Source organism: Phocoena sinus, chromosome 5 (genome assembly GCF_008692025.1).
Source record: "Phocoena sinus isolate mPhoSin1 chromosome 5, mPhoSin1.pri, whole genome shotgun sequence".
In the NCBI taxonomy this organism is placed as follows: domain Eukaryota; kingdom Metazoa; phylum Chordata; class Mammalia; order Artiodactyla; family Phocoenidae; genus Phocoena; species Phocoena sinus.
In genome coordinates, this window is record NC_045767.1 from 54088142 (window position 1) to 54111656 (window position 23515).

Here is a 23515-nt window from a genome sequence, read left to right on the forward strand (position 1 = left end):
TTAGATATATGTGTATCTGAATTTTTATAGGTTCTACACTTTTATTCTTCTAGTGTCAGTATTGGAGGTAGCCCACAGATTTTTTTGTTAACCTTGATTAACTTAGGGCTTTTTGCTGGAATTCTTTCTCTTGCGTATCAAGGACAGATAGTAAGGAACATAAAAGATCAGGTGCAGATTGGTCAGGAAATTCTAAGGTGAGGTCTCCATTGGAGGCAAAACGTATTAGCCCTTTTAATTTAGAAAGGGAGTTTTTACTGAATAGATTAATTGGAGCTGTATCACATAGCAAAAAAGGAATGTTTTTCAGGGAAAGGTCCCAGAGGCATCTGTACTGATTGAGATAGTAACTCTCTTTGGGTTTTATTAGATACACCCACTGTAGAAACTTCTTTTTCACTCTGAGTTATTTGTTGTTCTATGAGACTAGGGTTTAAAGTAGAGAGTGTATGTAGCTCCAGTATCTACCAGAATTTGGCAAGGTTTTCCATCTATTTTAATTTTAGTTTTTTCTCAGCTGTCTACAGGAATTACTGGTAGCAGTTTACTGGAGAATTCCAGAGTCTTGTCAGTTCTAGGAGGGGTCCGTAGGGGGGCCTTCCTTCTGGAGTACGCATGGGGGCATTGAAGCTGGTGATGAAGAATTTGCATAAAACCTTTGAGGACAGTCTTTTTTCTGGTGTACCGGTGGGTTACAAATGAAACACTGATTCCTGGGCCTGCATTTTGATGATGAACCCCTAGGAGGGTACAGTGGGGGAGGCCCAGGTATTGTTTCTGGTTTCTGGCATCGGAACTGTTGTAGCTGTAAGGCTCATAGCTTGGCGGACTTTTGTTTACAGTCTTATCCCAAAGTTCTTTTCAAGTGCTCAGCCGTGGTCATGAGTTCAGTCAGATCAGACCTGTGGCTTCCCATCCTATTTTCTGCCTTTTTATTAATCCACTAATCTCAGGAGATAATCCATTTACAAATAGCGCAGCTAGAGCAGATCAGGTGACATCATTTTTTGTATGGAACCTAGAATGCTGTAAGAAGAGAGGTTCCAGATGGGCTTCGGGTCTGCCACAGATTCATCTTTCTTTTGTAAATGACCATTCAGTGCAGGCAAGGAAGACTAGGAATAGCTTTGAAAACATCGGTTGCTATTTTGTGAGCTTTTCCTGTTCCCTAAGGGAGAAGACCAAGTTGAAGGTTGAGGATCTCAAGTGTCACGCTCGGGGTTATGCCATTCTCCTTCTTTTTTTTTTTTTTTTTTTTTGTGCGGTATGCGGGCCTCTCACTGTTGTGGTCTCTCCCGTTGTGGAGCACAGGCTCTGGACGCGCAGGCTCAGCAGCCATGGCTCACGGGCCCAGCTGCTCTGCGGCATGTGGGATCTTCCCGGACCGGGGCACGAACCCGTGTCCCCTGCGTCGGCACGTGCTGCGGAACAACTAAGACCGTGCGCCACAACTACTGAGCCTGTACTCTAGAGCCCACGAGCCACAACTACTGAAGGGTGGCGCACCTAGAGCCCGTGCTCCGCAACAAGAGAAGCCACCTCAGTGAGAAGCTCGTGCACCGCAACGAAGAGTAGCTCCCGCTGGGCACAACTAGAGAAGAGCCCGCGTGCAGCAACAAAGACCCAACACAGCAATCAATCAATCAATCAAAAAAAAAAAAAAAAGATAAATAAATAAAAATAAAAAGATAAAAAAAAATATATGTGTATATGATTTTGTCCATATAAGTCTTCCCTGGTTTTGTTGGTATTTTTTTCTATCCTTTTAAGCCAGAGTAATCCCTTACATTGCACTGTGTTTTTCCCTTCTGGTATTTGTTGGCTTATAGTTTAGCTTGACCCTTATTTCATTTTATTTCCTTCTTTCAACCAACTTTTTATGTTTTCCCTATCCCACATTAGCATATGTGTGTTGATTGAAGGAAATTAAGCTCCTTCTTTAGGCTATAACAAGGAGGCCTAACAAGCCAATATTCCTTGAGTACCAGTATAGGATTATCTTATTCAAAGAAATGGATTACAGTTACTACCCTGAGTCTCACTAATGGAAGTATTTTAAGCTCCTCTTCTATTCTCTTTTCTACAATTAAAAATCAACAAATGATAGAAAGGGACATTTAAAAATTACAGTATATGGCAAATTAATGGAATCTCTTAAAGGTTGGCTTTCTTAATGATCCTGAGATATGAGCAGTACGTTTAAAGTAAGTATATTTTTAGTGAATAAAATTGTGCCTGTAAAAGACAATGAGTTTTCTAACATTCTTGTTGGTTTGAATATTTGAGGTATGTTTTACATTCATTTTAATGCAGAGATTTTAGCTATCAGTTTGATGGATTTTGACAAATGTGTACACCCATGTATTTACCACCCCATTTGAAATACAGAACATTTTGCTTCTCAGATTTTGAAACTCCCACTTTCTTTTGTAGAAGACAATGAAGAGAAATCTTTGTGCTGCTTTAAATCTACTAAGTGTAATTGGTCAGTAATTTTCCTTTTAACTTCCCATTGCTAGTTTATTTCCCATACTTTGTGGTATGTTTAAAATCTTATTCCAGTGATTGAATAACTAACCAAAGATACTAGGATTGGGGTAGGGAAGTTTTTTCCTCTCTCATTGTCAGAGCCACATAACATCTGGGGGCTCATCCACCTGTATTCGTGTCCATAAGCTCTATATCTTTCCTATTACTGTGCGTTGACTGTTTGTGCTCTTTGCAGAAATTGAATTCCTCCACCTGTGCACTCAATCTCATCTCCTCTTGGCCACTCTTTAGCAATTTTCCTCTCTACTTCAACAACCATATTTTCCACTTTTCTACTGGATTTTTCTCATCTGACTCAAACCTGCAGTTACTTTCCCACCTTATAAACGCAAGAGAATAAAAACTTCTCTTGATTCTACTTTTCCCTTTGGTTATTGCCCAATTCCGTTCTCCTTCCTTTACAACAAGATCCCACAAAAGGACTTGTGTACTATTTCTCTCATCTTGTTCTTTCTTTAACTCACTTAAGCTTTTGCCTCTTACCCACCAGAGATGTTCATGTTGCTATGCAGTGGTCAGTTATCAAGCTTTATATCACTTATCAGTATCATGATAAAGTTAAACTGCTTTATTTTTATTTTATTTTATTTTTTTTGCGGTACGCAGGCCTCTTACTGCTGTGACCTCTCCCGTTGCGGAGCACAGGCTCCGGATGCGCAGGCTCAGCGGCCATGGCTCACGGGCCCAGCCGCTCTGCGGCATGTGGGATCTTCCCGGACCGGGGCACGAACCCGTGTCCCCTGCATCAGCAGGCGGACTCTCAACCACTGCGCCACCAGGGAAGCCCTAAACATGCTTTATTTTTAAACATGATGTTTTTCAGTTGCTTCCAGGAAACCACACTTTCTTTCTTCTTTTTCTCCCCACACTTTCTTTATTTCCTTCTGTATTAGTTGCTTCTTTTCACTTTCTTTGCTGATTTACTCTTCATTTCCCTGCCCTCCTAATGTTGAAGTGCTCCTGAACTTAGTCTTTACACCTTTTGCCTATTTATACTGCCTTAGTGATCTCATCTAATCTCAAGGCTTTCAAATATCTTTTTCTGATTGGAGTCCTGAGCTCTGGTTTTATATATCCAACTGCATCAGCATCTTTATTTGGATGTTTAATAGTAAACTTAGATTTAAGTTGTTCAAAATTTAGCCCTAATTTTCTGCTTGACTCAAATCTCTTCTCAGTTATCTTCATTTCTAGCAATGAAATTACTGTTTAAACAGTATATATAACAAACCTTGAGTGGCGCCCCCCCCCCCAAATTTGCATCATCTCTAATGTTTTGTGATTTTATCCACTGTTGCTAATCATATCCGAGATCCATTGATCTATTAGAGCTGCAAAATGTCGATATTTTAATGCCATTCTTCTTTCTTACTAGTTGGAATACTTCTTTAGTGAAAAATTTCAGTATATCTGTTATTGGGTTTCCTGTTTCTATGGGAAAGGCAGGATAAATCCTTGATTCTTTCCCCTTATTTATAGGTTTTCAAAATAACTAGGTGGTTTCCAAGGATTTACCAAAGGAGATAGAAGAATATATGTATGTGTGTGTGTGTGTGTTTGTGTGGGTGTCTGTGTGTGTGTAGTATCATGAACTTATGGATCTAAATGAATTTCAGGCTATTATTGTTGTTTTTAATCTATTTTGTTGTTTAAATTGTCCCATATTTGGCCAGTGGAAGCTTACTTAAGCTTTCATTGGATCCTTTTGACCCAACTTGAGTAGTCTTTGATAGGTTTCTTGCTTTCTACTGTAATAAGATGTACCAGGCTCTGTTTGTACATAGCTGGCCCCAGAGTTCCATTTTCTTTATCCATTTCTTTTAGAAGACTTGATTGCTTTTATTGGAAAACAGTATCTGACAGACCATAATCAAGGTGCTAGCAGTGCTGAGTTAGTCATTGTTTCTATGTCTTTTCAGTGGACAGAGCCAAGAAACATTTTATTGTTACTGTTGTGTTTTTTTTTCCTAAAGATGATACCCACCATGAATTCAGCTTGATACTTAAGATTCAAATTTAGTACTACAGGGTTTTTAACTTTATTGATCTCACCCCTACAGTCACAGGATACTCTTGGTGCTTAACAATACCAGCATAATTACTCATTAGAATTATCCCACAGTATGTACCCAACAGTCTCAGGATAACAATACTAATATTAAGTCCAAGGTATGGTCACTAAAAATAGTTTAAGCCTTTTTTCTTTTAGTTCTTGTTTTTGTTCACAGGGTGTATCCTACTAGGGATATATGATTAAAATCATTGGAAGATGGTTCCTAATTATGTTGTTATACTACTAACTGGATATACAGTTAGGTTCATTTGTTTTATTTTACTTGTGATTCTTAGGGGTTACATTTAAAAATTCATTTTTTCAATAATTATAAAAGACATTTATATGATTCCACGATTCTATTTGTAAAACAAAGTATATGCAAAGAGTATAGCTTCTGTCTCTGTGTCATAGATCATATTTCTTCCATTTCCTTTAAAGGAAACCTCCCCCCCGCCCCCCCCCCCCCCCCCCCGCCGACTTTATGGTTTACCTGTCCTTTAATTTTTTTAAAATAATAAGCAAATATTTACATATTTCTGTTATCTTCTTAAAAAATCAACCTTTTTTCAAGTAGCAATATACTTTTAATTTTACTTATTAATTTCTGGGTTCCCCATGCTAGGAAGTATATTCTTTGAGGGTAGGAATTTTTTTTTTTTAAATAAATAAATTTCTTTATTTATGTTTGGCTGTGTTGGGTGTTCGTTGCTGCATGCGGGCTTTCTCTTGTTTCGGCGAGTGGGGGCTATGTTTGTTGCAGTGAGTTGGCTTCTCATTGCGGTGGCTTCTCTTTTTGCAGAGCACAGGCTCTAGGCGTGGGCTTCAGTAGTTGTGGCATGTGGGCTCAGTAGTTGTGGCGCATGGGCTTAGCTGCTCCGCGGCATGTGGGATCTTCCCGGACTAGGGCTCGAACTCGTATCCCCTGCATTGGCAGGTGGATTCTTAACCACTGCGCCACCGGGGAAGTCCCTTGTTTGTTTCATACTGTATATTCTCACAACTCAGAACAAAGTCTAGTTCATAATAGATACTCGTTAAATATTTATATGAATAATTGGTGCATTGTGCTTTCATCGTGTTTTATCTTAATGCAATTTAAAATTTCTGTGTTTATTAAAATATAATGCATTAGGATTCTTCAGTATATGCAAATCAATCAATGTGATACACCATATTAACAAATTGAAGGATAAAAACCATACGATAATCTCAATAGATGCAGAAAAAGCTTTCGACAAAATTCAGCACCCATTTATGATAAAAACTCTCCAGAAAGTAGGGATACAAGGAACTTACCTCAACATAATATCTTAAGGCCATATATGACAAACCCACAGCCAACATCATTCTCAGTGGTGAAAAACTGAAACCATTTCCTCTAAGATCAGGAACAAGACAAGGATGTCCACTCTCACCACTATTATTCAACATAGTTTTGGAAGTTTAGCCATGGCAATCAGAGAAGAAAAAGAAATAAAGGAATCCAAATTGGAAAAGAAGAAGTAAAACTGTCGCTGTTTGCAGATGACATGATACTATACATAGAGAATCCTAAAGATGCTACCAGTAAACTACTAGAGCCAATCAGTGAATTTGGTAAAGTAGCAGGATACAAAATGAATGCACAGAAATCTCTTGCATTCCTATAGACTAATGATGAAACATCTGAAAGAGAAATTAAGGAAACAGTCCCATTTACCATTGCAACAAAAAGAATAAAATACCTAGGAATAAACCTACCTAAGGAGACAAAAGACCTGTATGCAGAAAACTATAAGACACTGATGAAAGAAATTAAAGATTATACAAACAGATGGAGAGATGTACCATGTTCTTAGATTGGAAGAATCAACATTGTGAAAATGACTATACTACCCAAAGCAATCTACAGATTCAATGCAATCCTGGTCAAACTACCAATGGCATTTTTCACTGAACTAGAACAAAAAAGTTCACAATTTGTGTGGAAACACAAAAGACTGTGAATAGCCAAAGCAATCTTGAGAAAGAAAAACGGAGCTGGAGGAATCAGGACCCCTGACTTCAGACTATTCTACAAAGCTACAGTAATCAAGCCAGTATGGTACTGGCACAAAAACAGAAATATAGATCAATGGAACAGGATAGAAAGCCCAGAGATAAACCCATGCACATATGGTCACCTTATCTTTGATAAAATAAGGCAAGAATATACAACAGAGAAAAGACAGCCTCTTCAATAAGTGGTGCTGGGAAAACTGGACAGCTCCATGTAAAAGAATGAAATTAGAACACTTCCTAACACCATATACAAAAATAAAGTCAAAGTGGATTAAAGACCTAAATGTAAGGCCAGACACTATAAAACTCTTAGAGGAAAACATGGGCAGAACATTCTATGACATAAATCACAGCAATATCCTTTTTATTTTTTTTTGTTTTTAAATTTTTTAAATTTTTTATTTTTTTTTTTGCGGTATGCGGGCCTCTCACTGCTGTGGCCTCTCCCGCTGCGGAGCACAGGCTCCGGACGTGCAGGCTCAGCGTCCATGGCTCACGGGCCTAGCCGCTCTGCAGCATGTGGGATCTTCCCGGACCGGGGCACGAACCCGTGTCCCCTGCATCGGCAGGCGGACTCCCAACCACCGCGCCACCAGGGAAGCCCCTTTTTTAAAATTTATTTTTATTTTTTTTTTGCGGTACGCGGGCCTCTCACTGTTGTGACCTCTCCCGTTGTGGATCACAGGCTCCGCACGTGCAGGCTCAGAGGCCATGGCTCACGGGCCTAGCCGCTCCGCGGCATGTGGAATCCTTCCAGACCGGGGCACGAACCCGTGTCCCCTGCATCGGCAGGCGGACTCTCAACCACTGCGCCACCAGGGAAGCCCCGCAAGATCCTTTTTGATCCACTTCCTAGAGAAATGGAGATAAAAACAAAAATAAACAAATGGGACCTAATGATACTTAAAAGCTTTTGCACAGCAAAGGAAACCATAAGTAAGATGAAAAGACAACCGTCAGAATGGGAGAAAATATTTGCAAACAAAGCAACCGACACAGGGTTAGTCTCCAAAGTACACAAGCAGGTCATGCAGCTCAATATCAAAAAAGCAACCCAATCCAAAAATGGGCAGAAGACCTAAATAGACATTTCTCCAAAGAAGATATACAGATTGCCAACAAACACATGAAGGGGTGGTCAACATCACTAATCATTAGAGAAATGCAGATCAAAACTGCAATGAGGTATCATCTCACACCGGTCAGAATGGCCATCATCAAAAAATCTACAAACAGTAAATGCTGGAGAGGGTGTGGAGAAAAGGGAACCCTCTTGCACTGTTGGTGGGAATGTAAATGGATACAGCCACTATGGAGAACAGTATGGAGGTTCCTTCAAAAACTAAAGATAGAACTACTGCATGATCCAGCAATCCCACTACTGGGCATATACCCCGAGAAAACCATAATTCAAAAAGAGTCATGTACCACACTGTCCATTACACCACTTTACAATAGCCAGGACATTGAAGCAACCTAAGTGTCCATTGACAGATGAATGGATAAAGAAGATGTGGCACGTATATACAAATGGAATGTTAATCAGCCATAAAAAGAAACGAAATTGAATTATTTGTAGTGAGGTGGATGGACCTGGAGTCTGTCATACAGAGTGAAGTAAGTCAGAAAGAGAAAAACAAATACTGTATGCTAACACATATATATGGAATCTAAAAAAAAAAAAAGGTTCTGACGAACCTATGGGCAGGACAGGAATAAAGACGCAGACGTAGAGAATGGACTTGAGGACACGGGGAGGGGGAAGGGTAATCTGGGATGAAGTGAGAGAGTAGCATTTACATATATACACTACCCAATGTAAAATAGATAGCTAGTGGGAAGCAGCTGCATCACATAGGGAGATCAGCTCAGTGCTTTGTGACCACCTAGAGGGGCGGGATAGGGAGCGTTGGAGGGAGATGAGAGAGGGAGGGAATATGGGGAGATATATATATATATATATATATATATATATATATATATATATATATATACATATATATACACACACACACACACACACACATATAGCTGATTCACTTTGTTATACAGCAGAAACTAACAACATTGTAAAGCAATTATACTCCAATAAAGATGTTAAAAAAATAGAATGCATTACTTTATACTTCATTTAAGAGTGATAATATGCTGAAGAGCTCAAATTAGTATTCTAAAGTTCATTTTTACTGTTGTGTAATAATCTTTCCCAGTGACTAGTGAAAACAGTTTCTTAATGAAAGTAACAGAACATTCTTTGTAAGTTAACAATCACTGAATGTGTTTTTCTCATTGATTACCCAAATAATATTTCCCCAGACTCTGTGTCTGTTAAGTCTGTGCATATGTGTACATATGAACTGGTTTGTGAATATGGCTCAGTATAGATTTTAAATCTAACAGTGTATGGAGAATGTTTATATGAAAAGAAGCATGTACTGTGGGGGCAGAGGATATATGGGAACTCTACTTTTCTGCTAAGTTTGCCTGTGAACCTAAAACTGTTCCAAAAAATAAAGTCTAAAAAAAATCATGTACTATTTTAGTACTATTAGTACTACTAATACTATTTGAATTGGAATCCATGGCAGATTTACAAAGTTACAGTGATATCATTTAGTTTTGTGCCAGGAGCCATGTATAAAATTGTTGTATTTGTCTGTGATGTCATTATTTTAAGTTGCACAAGCAAAAATCATTTTTCTAATATTAGTATTAAAGTGAAACAAGTAAATGCATTTAATAGAACAAGTATCCCGTAAATAGAACTGTCTATGTGTATGATTAGGTTGAACAGTGTAAAAATACTGATATCTGACCATGTTTAATTATATAAAGGTATATTGTAGATCATTGGAGATTTTAAAGTTATTTCAATAAATAATACTTGGATAACTAAGATTTGGAGAAAAATAAAATTAGATTCTAACCTTTCACCTTACATCAAAAATAAATCAGATTAAAAAATTTAATAAAAGTGAAACCATTCAGGAGTTAAAAGAAAATATAGGTGAATACTTATTAAAAATTACTAGAACTTATGACTAAGAACCTGTCAGTTCCCTTAATTAGTCTGATTAAAACTTGGTTCTTAATATTGGCAAGGCAAAAAGAGTATCAGATGGAAGGAACTGTTCAATTATAGCTCTGGCTTTTATCTCTAGATATTTTTTCTCTCCTTAGGAAGGTCTCTCACTGTTTACTGCTGTGATTGCCTGGCAAACTTGTGTGTGTGTGTGTGTGTGCGCGCACGCGCGTGCCTGTGTGTGTATGCACACTTCTGTGTATTTGCACTTCTCTGCACTCGTCTTTTTCCTTTATCTGACTGTAATATGGAAGTATGCCTTTCCTTGAGTTCCCCCAAAGCTGAAACAAATTTTGGATGGCTTCATATCCTTTAGTTTTGATTAAAAGAATATATAGACAATAATATGCAGTTGGATAATTAGTTTATAAAGTCAATTTACCAGTTTGATTTTGTGGTTCCTTATATTTCTAATTCTCTATTTTTCTCTTGCTTTATTTCCTTATGTCAAAAGTCATCTTTGCTTATTATTGGTCATTAAATGAGTGTAGACTTTGGGTAATGAGTGCCGGATGGGGACTGGCAAGCTACAGAAGTTTTGTTACTTGAGGATTGTATATTTTAGGATGATTTTGGCTGCAAGTTATATAATATCTGAATTAAAGTAGCTTTACAGGTAGGAGTTTAGCATTTGAAAAGAAATTACCGTAAGTCTGTGACCAAATGGTTTCAAGCTTAGTTCAGAAGCTCAGTGATGTGTAGGACTCTGTGTTAGCTTTTTTTCATTTTCTTGGCTTTCTGCTCATGCTACAAAGCTCCAAGTTTTGTATATCCTCACATGATAACATCAAGAGTGAGGAGATTGGAGGGCTGTTGTTTTGCCTTTATCTCAGTCTCTCTTTCTTTGTTTTATCAGAGAGGAGTCTAACACATATTCCCAGATGTAAATTAAGTATGCAATATTTCATAAAAGAAATACAGATGGTTAGTAAACATATATGAGAATTTTAATCTCATTAAGGCTCTGGGAATGCCTGATTTAATTCTGTGTTGTTCTTGGAAATTATCAGATAGTGCCTTGATGAATCTAGCTAACACCTTCCTGCATTAGGATAGGAGTTAACAGATAGTATGAAAATGTACATCAGAAGCTCTGAATGATTTGTTATAATTTTGTTTTTTAGTGTATTAGGCATGTAACAGAGCTTCTAGTCAGCATGAAAAAATATACAAGGTAATCATACTCAGTGAACATAATTTTATTAAGTATCAGATTTATTAAATGTAAGCTTCTCTTTTTTTAAGGATAAATAGACCTTATTTTAAATTTTACCATAGTAGTCCCATAATTAGTTTAATAATTCTCCTAATTATTGGCAGTTTGGGTGTTCTCAAATTTTTATTATTGGTTAAACGATATTGCAATGAAAGTTCTTGACCTTTTTTATAGTTTTGGGAGTGTTGCTGTAGGATAAATTCTGAAAAGTGGAAATTCTGAGGTAAAAGCAATGAGCATTTAACATTTTAATTGATTTGCTAAAATTATCCTCCAAAAGTGTTGTGCTAGTTTGTACTCCCACAGATGTATGAATGTGCCATTTCCTACACATCCTGTACAGGCTTTGTTTTTTTTTTTCCACCAGCTTGAGGTATAATTGACTTACAATAAATTGCATATATTTTTCCCATGTAGTTACATTTCCAGCAATCTTTCTTCTGCTTATAGGGCTTGTTTTTTTTTTTGCGGTACACGGGCCTCTCACTGTTGTGGCCTCTCCCGTCGCGGGGCACAGGCTCCGGACACGCAGGCCCAGCGGCCATGGCCCATGGGCCCAGCCACTCCGCGGCATGTGGAATCCTCCCGGACCAGGGCACGAACCCGCGTCCCCTGCGTCGGCAGGCGGACTCTCAACCACTGGGCCACCAGGGAGGCCCTGCTTGGAGGGCTTTAAAAACATTTCTACTGGTACAGGACTTCTTGTCTGAACAAACTCTTCTGGTGTTTGTATATATGAAAAAGTTTTTATTTTGCCTTCATTTTTGAAAGGTGCTTTTGCTAGGTAAGAATTGTAGGTTAACAAGTTGTTTTTTTTCCCCATACTTTAAATATGCTGCTGGAGTATTCCTTGGGTTGTATTGTATATGATGAAAAGTCTGCTGTCCTCCTTTTCTTTCCCCTATACTTAATGTGCCTTTTTTCCCCTCTTCTAGATGCTTTTAAGATACTCTGTTTATCCCTCATTTAAAGCTGTTTGACTGTCATGTGGATTGGTGTAGTTTGTGTCTCTTGTCTTGAGGTTTATTGATCTTATGGAATCTATAGGGTTCATAGTTATAATAAAATTTGGAAAAATTATAGCCATCATTTCTTCCAATAAGATTTTTTGTCACTCTTTCTTGGTTCCTCAGGGACTCCAGTTACACCTGTGTTAGGCTGCTTGAAGTAGACCCACGGCTCATTATCCAATTTGGATAGTTTTTTTTTTTTTTAAATAGAGTTTTTTGGCTACTTTGGGTCTTCGTTGCTGCGTGCAGGCTTTCTCTCGTTGTGGCGAGCAGGGGCTACTCTTTGTTACGGTGTGCGGGCTTCTCATCGTGGTGGCTTCTCTTGTTGCAGAGGACAGGCTCTAGACATGTGGGCTTCAGTAGTTGTGGCACGTGGGCTCAGTAGTTGTGTCTCACTGGCTCTAGAGCGCAGGCTCAGTAGTTGTGGTGCACGGGCTTTGTTGCTCTGTGGCGTGTGGGATCTTCCTGGACCAGGGCTTGAACCCGTGTCCCCTGCATTGGCAGGCTGATTCTTAACCACTGTGCCACCAGGAAAGTCCCTGGATAGTTTCTAATGCTTATTGTATTTAAGTTTGCTAATATTAGTCTGCCATGTTTAATCTGTCATTAATCTCATTTAGTGTATTTTTCATCTCATTCATTGTAGTTTTCATGTTTAGAATTTTGATTTGGGTCTTTAGAAAAGAACTTTAAACATGTCTCAATTAACATGCTTAATATTTACCCTAACTTAAATATCTAGAATATACTTGCAATAGTTATTTTAATATGTTTATTTACTAATTCTCTCATCTGTGCCATTTTTGGACTGCTTTTAATTGATTTTTATCCTAATTTGAGGTTGTATTTTTCTGTATCTTTGCATGTCTGGTAATTTTCAGTGGGTGCCAGACATCGTAGATTTTACCTTGTTGGGTGTGGGTATTCCTAGTTATTCCTATAAATGTTCTTAAGCTTTGTTCTAGGACAGGTTTAAGTTACTTGGGAACAGTTTAATCCCTTTGGCTGGTACTTATAAGCTTTTTAGGCAAGACCAATGTGGAGCTTAGTCTAAGGTTAATATTCCCTAGTACTGAGGCAAAACCCTTTTTAGTATTCTACCTGGTGACACAAATTACGGTTTTCTACTCTGTCTTGTAGGAATAAGCACCATTCCCTGCCCTGTGAAATCTTCAGGGATTGTTTTCACTGATTCTTTTGCATGTCTTTTTTCTTTGGCTTGCTGTAGCTTCCTTGCATGCATGAGCTGATCGGTAGTCAGCTAAAGACTCAAGGCACTCTTTCTAGATACCCAGGCTTCTCCCTCTGTGCAGCTTTACTCTTCTCTGGTACTTAGTCCTGTATTCTCTACCCTCCCTTAGTCTCCTCAGCCTTTCAGTTCCATCTCTTCAACTCAGGACTGCCAGTCTCTGCCTGGGTTCTCTCTTCCTGCACCTTGTTCTGGAAGTTCTCTCCAGGAACTAATTTAGGGCAGCCATAGGGCATACTTTGTTTGTTTCTTGTCTCTCAGAGATCACTGTAATTTGTTGCCTTAGTGTTCAATGTCTTGAAAGCTGGTGTTCCTTACATTTTGTATGGGTTTTCAGTTGTTTTGGGGGAGGATGGTACATCTGGTCTCTATGATTTCATCTGTGGCTGGAAATGTAAGTTCTGACTTACTAAATTTTCGCCAAAAAAAACAGAAGGAGATTTTTTGTTTGTTATGTCTTGAATGCTTATCACTACTTAAAGTGAAATTCACATATTTGTGTTAAATTTGAGTGACTTACTTTATATATATTACTGATGTTATGCTGATTGGATATAACTTTAATTTATGTGATCTTACGAGTATTGATCACACACAAATTCATGGATAGCAGAAAGACATGTATGTAGGTATTTGGGTGTTCAGAGTTCTGGAATCTGAGACCAAATCCTAATGGTAGGTTTTGTCAGAGGAAACTAAGGCCAAAACTTGACTTTGGTCTATCTCTAGTTGGCACAGTACCTACCTGTTTTAACTCTAGTATATATTTTCACCATATATTTGTAAAGCTATGCTCTCTTTTTTATCATTATAACTTTGTGAGATATCTTTTACCTTTTATTTTCCAAATGAGAACACAGAAGGTAAGTCATTTTGACTCTTGTGTTCTTTTTAAATGACAGTACAGTGCTATTTTTCTTTTTTAAACTAGTAGGCAGACTGATGGAATCATGGGTAATTTTGTTAGAGATTTTTGGATTATGATCAATAATAATCTTGAAGAATAACCATGATATAGGTCATGCATTGGTTTCTGTAAAACAAATGGCAGGCCGACTTCAGTTGATAAAAACATTGTGTTTTACAAGTTTCTTTGTAAATTAGTTGTTTGTCTCTGACCATGGGTCATCTCTCTGTCTATTAACTGGTCCATCAATTGCACCAGTGTCATAAATAATGGTTAAGTTCTACAATTAGCTTAAAAAAGGCTATGGTCTAGCTTAAATGGTGTTGACAGTAATTGTGGAACCAGTTGAACCCTGAGTTGTTCAGAGAACAGGATCCTAAGGAGGTCATCATTGGATTTATTATTGCAGGTAAACTGGGGATTGACTGATGGTTTTTTGACGTTGGAAGCTCAGGGAATGGGATTAAGGGCTGAAATGGTACTATGGCAACACTGCAAGGAGTTACCCTGGTGGGAGGTGGAGCAGAAATGTAAAGTTATGCTTGTATTAAAATGGAGAAACTATCCAAATCAGCCTGAATTTTTCATTAGCATATAATTTAGATGTTTGAATTTAGGATCTGAAGAAAATTTTTTCAGATGTTAAATAATTATACTTTTTTTTTCATTCTTAACTTTCATGAAAACATATACCAGTTTGCCTGTGTTCTCTTGTGTTTTTGTCATCATCCATCTTAGATGATAAGATCAAGGTTATTAAAACAAGGAATGTGTTAGTATACTAGAAGTAGCTCACACTTTTGAGTGTTTACTATATACCGGGCACTGCTCTTTACACATCGTATGAAATAAATTAATTTTCACAACCCTTTGACGTATGACTTTTATTACCATTTTGCTGATGAGAAAACAGGAGCACAGAGCATAAAGCAACTTACTTAAGGTCATTTGACAAATAGTAGATTTGGGATATCTGTGTGGTCTGGAGACTGAGTCTGTGCTCTCAGTCACTGTGCTGTTTGTTTTAACAATTTGGGGATGAAGAGAGAAACATAGGCAGCTCATGCTTAATTGTTAACGTTATCATTTCTGAGAGTTTGGGAATCAATGAATTTTTACAGAATATCCAGGTTAGGATGATGGTGAAGAACTTACGTTTTAGAATTATTTAGAATTTACTTTCACTATTAGGTCTTCTAAATAGCTATATACAAAATAGAATAAATTGTTAACCCTCTCATTGCCTTAGCTTTTTCATTTTTAGAAGTTGAGATTAACAGTAGTCACCTTACTTGTTATGCATTCTTTCCCCTCTGAAGCATTATGCTAAGCTATTTTAGTATTATTTTCAAGACAGGAAGACCCTGGAATTGTTTTCAAGGAACGCATCTGCTTTGACTGACTCACGTGTGAGACCTTGGATGATAGGTGTTGTTTTGATGACAGGTGTCCTTTGGGAAAGTCTCTGCTTACATTGTCAGTGAAAAGATTGTGGTTTTCCTCTCCATCTCTGTGTTACGTATTTTGTTTCAGAATATGTGAAATGGTACTTTAAGAGTATTGGGCAATCTTTTCTTCATAAATGTCTAAGTCCCCAAAATGTGTATTAAACCTACCAATATAGTTGGGGTGAAACTCATTTATTTAGGCTTTAAACTTCAGCAGTAATAACATTGATATATAAAAACCAATTACTTTGGTTCGAAACATTTTTAGTGTCTAATACTTCTGTGCACTATGAACGCATTTTTAATTTAACCTTTTTCTTAACCATATGTAATGGGCAATTTTATTTTCCTCACTGTACAGAGGAGAAATATGAGGCTAGAGAGAACGTAAGTAGTGAAGTCAGATTTTGAATACAGTCTGTCGCTTCCAGAGTCTGAGTGCTTAACTGTGATGATAAATCACCTCTCCTGGGTTTTGAGGTCTTAAAATTGTGTATTTAAAAATAAAAGAGGAAAGACAGATTTATCATTGTTACATCACGGCAATCAGGACAAGAATTGTATAGCCCAGGCCTCCGGAGTAACTGAGACTGGAAAGTCATTGGGAACCGAGGCAGTTCTGTTGCTGTATCTTTCTGTGTGCTCACTCCTATCTCTTTTATTATTTTCTCTCTCTGCATATTGGCTTCCTCCATTCTCCTCACCACCTTGACTGCTCATAAAATGGTACCTTCAACACAAGTGTCTTTACTACCTTAAAAATCCAGAACCTTGGCCAGGTGATGCAGCTTTTCATGATCTGATTTGTAGTTTCCTGTGAGATAGAATTTTGTCATCCTGGTCAGGCTCTGGATTATTTTCTTCTGGTTCGAGTGTCTGTCCTTTGATCACATAGCTGTGGCGGGGGTGATAGGTTGAGGGAGGGGACACATTCAGGGATCTGCACTAATGTTGGTAGGTAGTTCTCAGGGAAAGAGGTAGAGGCTGAATAGAGTCCCAAAATATGTCTATATTAATATGTATCAGATTTTATTAAGCAGTATCATAAAAATACACAATACAAATATCAATACAAATGCAATAAATAGCATAAAAATAAAACAATAAAAGTAAATACAACAAAATAATGCACAAATACAAAATATAAATACAAATATAAAATGCAAAATAATATATATGTTACAGGTACAAGGAACTGAAATCAGTCTTTCAAAAGGTGACTTCCTGTAAGGTTGTGACAGTCAAGGAAAGACTTAGGAACTGTTCTCAATTGAAGGAGACTAAAGGGACTAAATTTAACACATGGTCCTAGATTGAATCCTTTTGCTACAAAGAATATCATTGGGGCAACTGCACATATGGAATGTGTTCTGTGGATTAAATAGTAGGGAATATAGAGTATCAGTGTTAATTTCCTAATTTTTGTGGTCATACCATCACTATATAGGATGACATCATGTTTATAGGAAAACATGCTGAATTATTCAGTGATAATGGGACAACATGCCTGCAACTTATTCCCAAGTGATTCAGCTGGGGGGAAAAAGCTTTTTGTTTATTCTGCAACCTTTGAAAATATTTCAAAATAAAAAGTAAAAAAGAAAAAAAACCTGTAACTTCTTTAAACTGGATATGTAATTTCTTTAATGGTACCAGAAGAATTTATATAAAAGAATCCTCTGGGTAAATGTTTTTGAAAAGAATATTCAATAGTCATTTATTTATTGAGCATTCCTTTATTTGTATTGTCAGTGCAGACTTTCCTGCAGTAGGTTTGCATAATTGGATATGTTTACTAAGGAACTCTACATTGTTTGCTGTACGTTATTTGAAGATTTACTTCATGGGATTTCAGATTCTATTTTCAGATTTCTTAATTCACAGATTTTAATGAATAAGAAGTATTTAAAATTTGCTCATGCATTTTCAGTTATTGGTGACTCTTTTTAAAATTTCTCTACTAGCCTCCCCCATTTCTAAAATCTGCAGTTTCCTGTGAAGTTATAAAGTGTGAGCAGTCAGAATTGTCTGCTCCTTTGTAAGATATTGGGAAAATGGTTTAATGGAAGCTAATGGTTTGTATTGTATTTGATTTAAGTATTTTCCAACTCAGTGTCAACATAAAGTAATTCTAATTATGGTGCTTTCTAGTCATATTTTATGATCAAAATGTTGAAGATATATTAGATATAGAGTATACTTTTGTTATATGAATATACTTTTATTTTGAGGGTTATATTTTATTTTATTTTATTTATTTATTTTTTTTGTGCTATGCGGGCCTCTCACTGTTGGGGCCTCTCCCGTTGCGGAGCACAGGCTCCGGATGCGCAGGCTCAGCGGCCATGGCTCATGGGCCCAGCCGCTCCGCGGCATGTGGGATCTTCCCAGACTGGGGCACGAACCCGTGTCCCCTGCATCGGCAGGCGGACTCTCAACCACTGCGCCACCAGGGAAGTGCTCGAGGGTCATATTTTAAAACAGAAGTATGTATTAATTTTTGAATGATAATTCCAGAGAAAACATAATTCAGTGTATTTATTCAGTTTTTGCTCAACTTTCTTAGGAGTCAGTTCTTTTATAGCAGATGTACTATAGATATCTTTATAAGCTTTTTAAATTGTCTTTTTTATATCTTAATTATTTTGTTAAGTACATATTTTGATAGATATCTATACACTCATTCTAGGCTTTCTAGAGTAATTCAGTAGCTGGAAAGCCACACCTAGTTTATATATGGTAATTAGCTTTATTTTCTGAAATATGTTGATCCTAAAGCCACAGAAGTCTACTTCTGGGCTCTTTGTGTTCACGTGGTAAAAAGAATTTCCTAGGACGTTGTTTTTTTAATGTGTCACATAAATGAAACAGTTGCCATTTGTTCCAACTGACTGGACCATTTCCAAGACAGGCTTCCTCTCTGCTCTGTCAATCATCATGTTTTTCATTCTAGAATTTCTCTCTAACTCTTGGATCTCTTCCAAGATAGGGGCAGTTTCTGAGCATCTCAGTGGCAGATATTTTCCAGGTATATCTACGGGTTTCAAAAAATGTCAGTCAGAAGAGGAAGAGGGATGGGCAGAAATAGGGAAATAGAAAATGGGAAATAGAAATAGACAGGAGGAGTGGAGGCAGTGAGGCAGGTCCCTTTAAAAATAACTTTAAAAAAGAACATTTAGGGTCTTCCCTGGTGGCGCAGTGGTTGAGAATCTGCCTGCCAGTGCAGGGGACACGGGTTCGAGCGTTGGTCCAGGAAGATCCCACATGCTGCGGAGCAACGAAGCCCGTGCGCCACAACTGCTGAGCCTGCGCTCTAGAGCCCACGAGCAACAACTACTGAAGCCCGCGTGCCTAGAGCCAGTGCTTCACAACAAGAGAAGCCACCGAAATGAGAAGCCTGTGCACCGCAGCGAAGAGTAACCTCCGGTCGCCGCAACTAGAGAAAGCCAGTGCACAGCAGCGAAGACCCAACACAGCCAAAAATAAATAAATTAAAAAAAAGGGGGGGGCATTTAGGAAAAAAAAGAGTAAGGCATTGTTTAGAACAATATAATATACAAGTGCTAAAGTGGGCCTTCTAGATTGGTGCTTTCCAGATTACCTCTATGGTGAAGAACCAGATATTTTGTTACCAGTTCATTATGGATAGGACCTACATGGCAAATAAATTTACCTCATGCTTGGGGTCAAATTCCTTGAAAGCATTGTCTAATTGCTATAAAGGTTTCTAAATTCTGAAATTTCTTCATTTCTGTGTATATTCTACACCAGTGTCAGTTTGCTGATTGACACTAGTCTGCTGACCACATGCAGAGTAGTGGTTTTTCCTAAAACTTTGTTTCTTCATTTGTACCCAAGGTTATTTAGCTTAGAAAAGTGAAATGATCTTCTCTATATTTCTCTACAGCTATTAAAGTTTTCTTTTTTAGTTTCAGCAGAGAACAGCTCTACTCAAAAGTAAAATTTGGTCTTTTGTTTGAGGGTGATGTTCATTGTCAGTATATAAAAGTCAGAAAAATATGCCTCTAGGGTTTGGAGCGCTAAGAGATTTCTACTTTCTGCATTATGAATTTCTGAAATAAGCTTTTGTATGATCTTATAATTTTGGAATCAGAAAAAAAAGTTAATAAAGATACCAAATAAAACAATACCAAAGCAAGAAAGATCAGAAATATTGAGGTAGAAAAAGCATAATAATTTATAAAAACTATTAGTTTTATATAATTAGAGTATTGGGTTGATTTGGGGAAAGTGTCAAGAGTTAAAGCCTAAAAGATTGTCAGGGACAAGATCGGGAAATGGTATGTAATTCTTAAAAAGTTAGCTTTTTATTTGCTAGACAGTGAAGGGCAGTTGGAGAATTTTATATAATGAAGCAATACGGAGTAGGTTGGTTTTTAGCAAAGAAAATTTTTAGTGTTTTCTCTCTGTGTATACTTTAAAGTAAGATTAATAGAGGATCTACTTCAGTTTTGTAAAATACTTTAGTTCTAAACACTGTAATTATGTCTTTCAACTATAAGTAATGACTTAAAAGGTAGAAGAACAGAAATACGATGCAGTAATTGAGGTTAGTATTTAGTGTGTTCTGAAATACCCCTGTCACTAAGTGTTTGGTAAAAATGTATAATAATTGAGGCAGTACATTATGCTGTTGAGTGTAACCAAACTGCTTGGGTTGGAATCTCAGCTCTGACATTCATTATTTTTTCAACCTTAGGCAAATTACTTAACCTCTTTGGGCCTTGGTTTTCTTATCTATAAAATGGTAATACATAATACTTTCCTTATAGAACTGTCATGAAGTTAAATGACTGTGTGTGTGTGTAGATATGACATATTTATTATATAATGTGCAATAGGACCTGATAAATAATGAGTTAAATAAGTACTTTTACTGCTGCTGTTGTTGTTATGATTAGAAGACATCTCATTAAATAAATTTTATAAACATTTAAGAATGTGAGTATAAAATACCAAACATGCACCAATTATGATCAGAAAATTACCAGCTGCTGTATTTCACATTTTACTTTCTTCTGTTTGTAGAGAATAAAATAATGAATTTAAGTATACTTAACTTAGTGTTTTCTCTTTTATAGTTTATCAGAGAAGATATGAAATATAAAGATGCTACTAATAAACACAGCCATCTGCACAGAGAAGACAAGCATATAACTGTTGAGGATTTATGGAAACGATGGAAAACATCAGAAGGTAAGACTGTTTTAGTGATCTGAATCCCTGAGCTGCTTTTCTCAGCTCACTAATTGCATATGATTTACAAACAAATCAAAATAACATTTCTGTGAGGATATTTATATTTTAGTAAATAATTGTTCCATTTTTTATTTTGAAATATGATTTTAATTTTTCTTAGGATTTATTAAAGGTCAGCCTGTTTTCAGATAATTTGATACCTTATACTAGAATAAATAAGGTAACGCATGTCTGAGAGCTTAAAGTTGTAGAGCATTGTTTCATCTGTTAAATGGCATTATTATAAAAGGTTTGTCAAATAAACATGTGGATCCCAAAGTTTAATTTTTTTTTTAATTTATTTAATTTATTTTTGGCTGTGTTGGGTCTTCGTTGCTGTGCGTGGGCTTTTTCTAGTTGCGGCAAGCAGGGACTACTCTTCGTTGTGGTGTGTGGGCTTCTCACTGCGGTGGTTTCTCTTGTTGTGGAGCAAGGGCTCTAGGCGCACGGACTTCAGTAGTTGTGGCATGTGGGCTCAGTAGTTGTGGTGCACGGCTTAGTTGCTCTGTGGCATGTGGGCTCAAACCCGTGTCCTCTGCATTGGCAGGAGGATTCTTAACCACTGTGCCACCAAGGAGGCCCCACCGAAGTTTTTTTTTAATTACGGAGAACAGTTCCTAAAGTCTTTAGAAGGCAAAGTCTGCTGATGATAAAGACTGCATGATACAGTTGTGTAATTTATATTTTATTCCTTTTTCTACCCTTAAGTCCTCAAGCTGTCTTACGGATAGTAATTTTTTAGGGCAGGAAAAGGGTATGGCCTAAAACCTCAACTTGATCCCCAATTGTAGAAAGCTACATTAAAAAAAAAGTCTGTTAAGTTTTTTTTCTTTTTCTTTTTTAGTGGCAGTGTCAAACAAAATGTCTTTTTCCTAATGTTTCTATTCTTTTGTCAAAGTCAAGCAATTATATTGTAGCATATATTTTTCTCTGCCAGTTTGAATAGTGAAATGAAATTAAAAAGAATGTGGGACAGATTACCAAGTAGGAGTTATGAAAAAATAACAAAGTTTACTAGATTGTCAGTGGTAACATTTGGAAATGAGAAAATACAGGAAACTATTCCATCAACTCAGTATTATTATTAATATAGAAGAAGGTTTGCTTGGGAGGGGAGGGATAAATTGGGAAATTGGGATTCACATATACACACTACTATGTATAAAATAGATAACTAATAAGGAACTACTGTATAGCACAGGGAACTCTACTTAGTACTCTGTAATGACCTATATGGGAAAAGGATCCAAAAAAAGAGTGGATATATGTATATGAAAACTGATTCACTTTGCTCTACACGTGAAACTAACGCAACATTGTAAATCAACTATACTTCAATAAACATTTTTTTTTTAAAAAGGTGTTCTTATGGTTTTGTTTTCACTTTCTAAAAGAGGCATCTGATGAAATACTCCGGGAAGAAGAAAAAGAAAGAAGGAAAAAAATACCACTGACTTTAATGAAAGATACATAGACTTAAATCTCTCCATTTCCTTTCCCCATATTATTTTAATGGAGCTTTTTTTTTTTTTTTTTAATTAATTAATTTATTTTTGCTGGGTTGGGTCTTCGTTTCTGTGCGAGGGCTTTCTTTAGTCGTGGCAAGCGGGGGGCCACTCTTCATCACGGTGCGCAGGCCTCTCACTATCGCGGCCTTTCTTGTTGCGGAGCACAGGCTCCAGACGCGCAGGCTCAGTAGGTGTGGCTCACGGGCCCAGCCGCTCCGCGGCATGTGGGATCTTCCCGGACCGGGGCACGAACCCGTGTCCCCTGCATCGGCAGGCGGACTCTCAACCACTGCGCCACCAGGGAAGCCCCCCCCATATTATTTTAAAGTAATATGAACTTGGGTAGGAATAGAAATAAATGAGTATAAGTTTCATGGGGGAAAGTGCTAGAATGGTCAAAAACTCAGTAAGACTATTTATATGAGATATCTCAGCAATATGTAGATATTAGTAAAGGACTTGGAGATCCAGTGGAGTCTGTTGCCACTAGTATATTCTAGATTTGGAGTTTGTGGTAAGCTGAATGGAGCCCACAAAACTAACTACGTTTGAATGAAGGAAAAAAAAGATTTGAACCACTTCTCACCACCTGTTGTGCTACCACCCTGGTTCAGCCCTCATCCCTTTCCTGGATAATTGTGGTAGCTGCCTGAGGGTCTCCTTCTGTATACTTATGCTCTTTTGAAATTTGTTCTTCACTTAGCAGAGTAATCTATTTAAGATATAAATCAAATTTGCTCAATACCCTGTAATGGCTCAGAGTAAAAGTTAAAATCTTTACAAAGATCTATCTGTAAGGCTCTACATGATCTGTCCTCTCCTGCAGCCTCCTCTCTTCCGTTTTCTGTCTTTTCCATTTCTCTCACTCAATGTGCTCTGCCCAGATGGAATCCTTGCTGCAGGAATGCAGATGTCCTCCTGGCTAATTCGTTATCTCTTTTTCGGGCTCTTCTCTCCTTGAGGCCTACCCTGACCACTCTGTTTAAAATTGCAAATTGCAAACCATGTCCCCCTGCCCCTCTCTTGGTCATTTGGCACCCTTGTTGATCCCTCTTACTTAGCTTCACACTTTCTTTACCCCATGTCAGGAATCAGCTTCTAAGTTATAATATAATTGACTTATTTGTTATGTTTGTCTCCCTTCTGTCCCCTACCCCTGAAAACGTTAGCCTCAGAAAGCGGGGTGGGGG

The 23515-nt window shown here is 37.5% G+C and overlaps 1 protein-coding gene across 2 annotated transcripts in view; it reads left to right on the forward strand.

The window, feature by feature from the left end:
* STIM2 (stromal interaction molecule 2) overlaps positions 1-23515 on the forward strand; it is a 169594-nt gene that overhangs the window by 85848 nt on the left and 60231 nt on the right. For both annotated transcript variants that reach the window (XM_032633345.1, XM_032633346.1), the window contains exon 3: positions 20661-20775. In XM_032633345.1, the coding sequence (XP_032489236.1) occupies positions 20661-20775 (115 nt within the window). The remainder of the gene's footprint in view (positions 1-20660; positions 20776-23515) is intronic.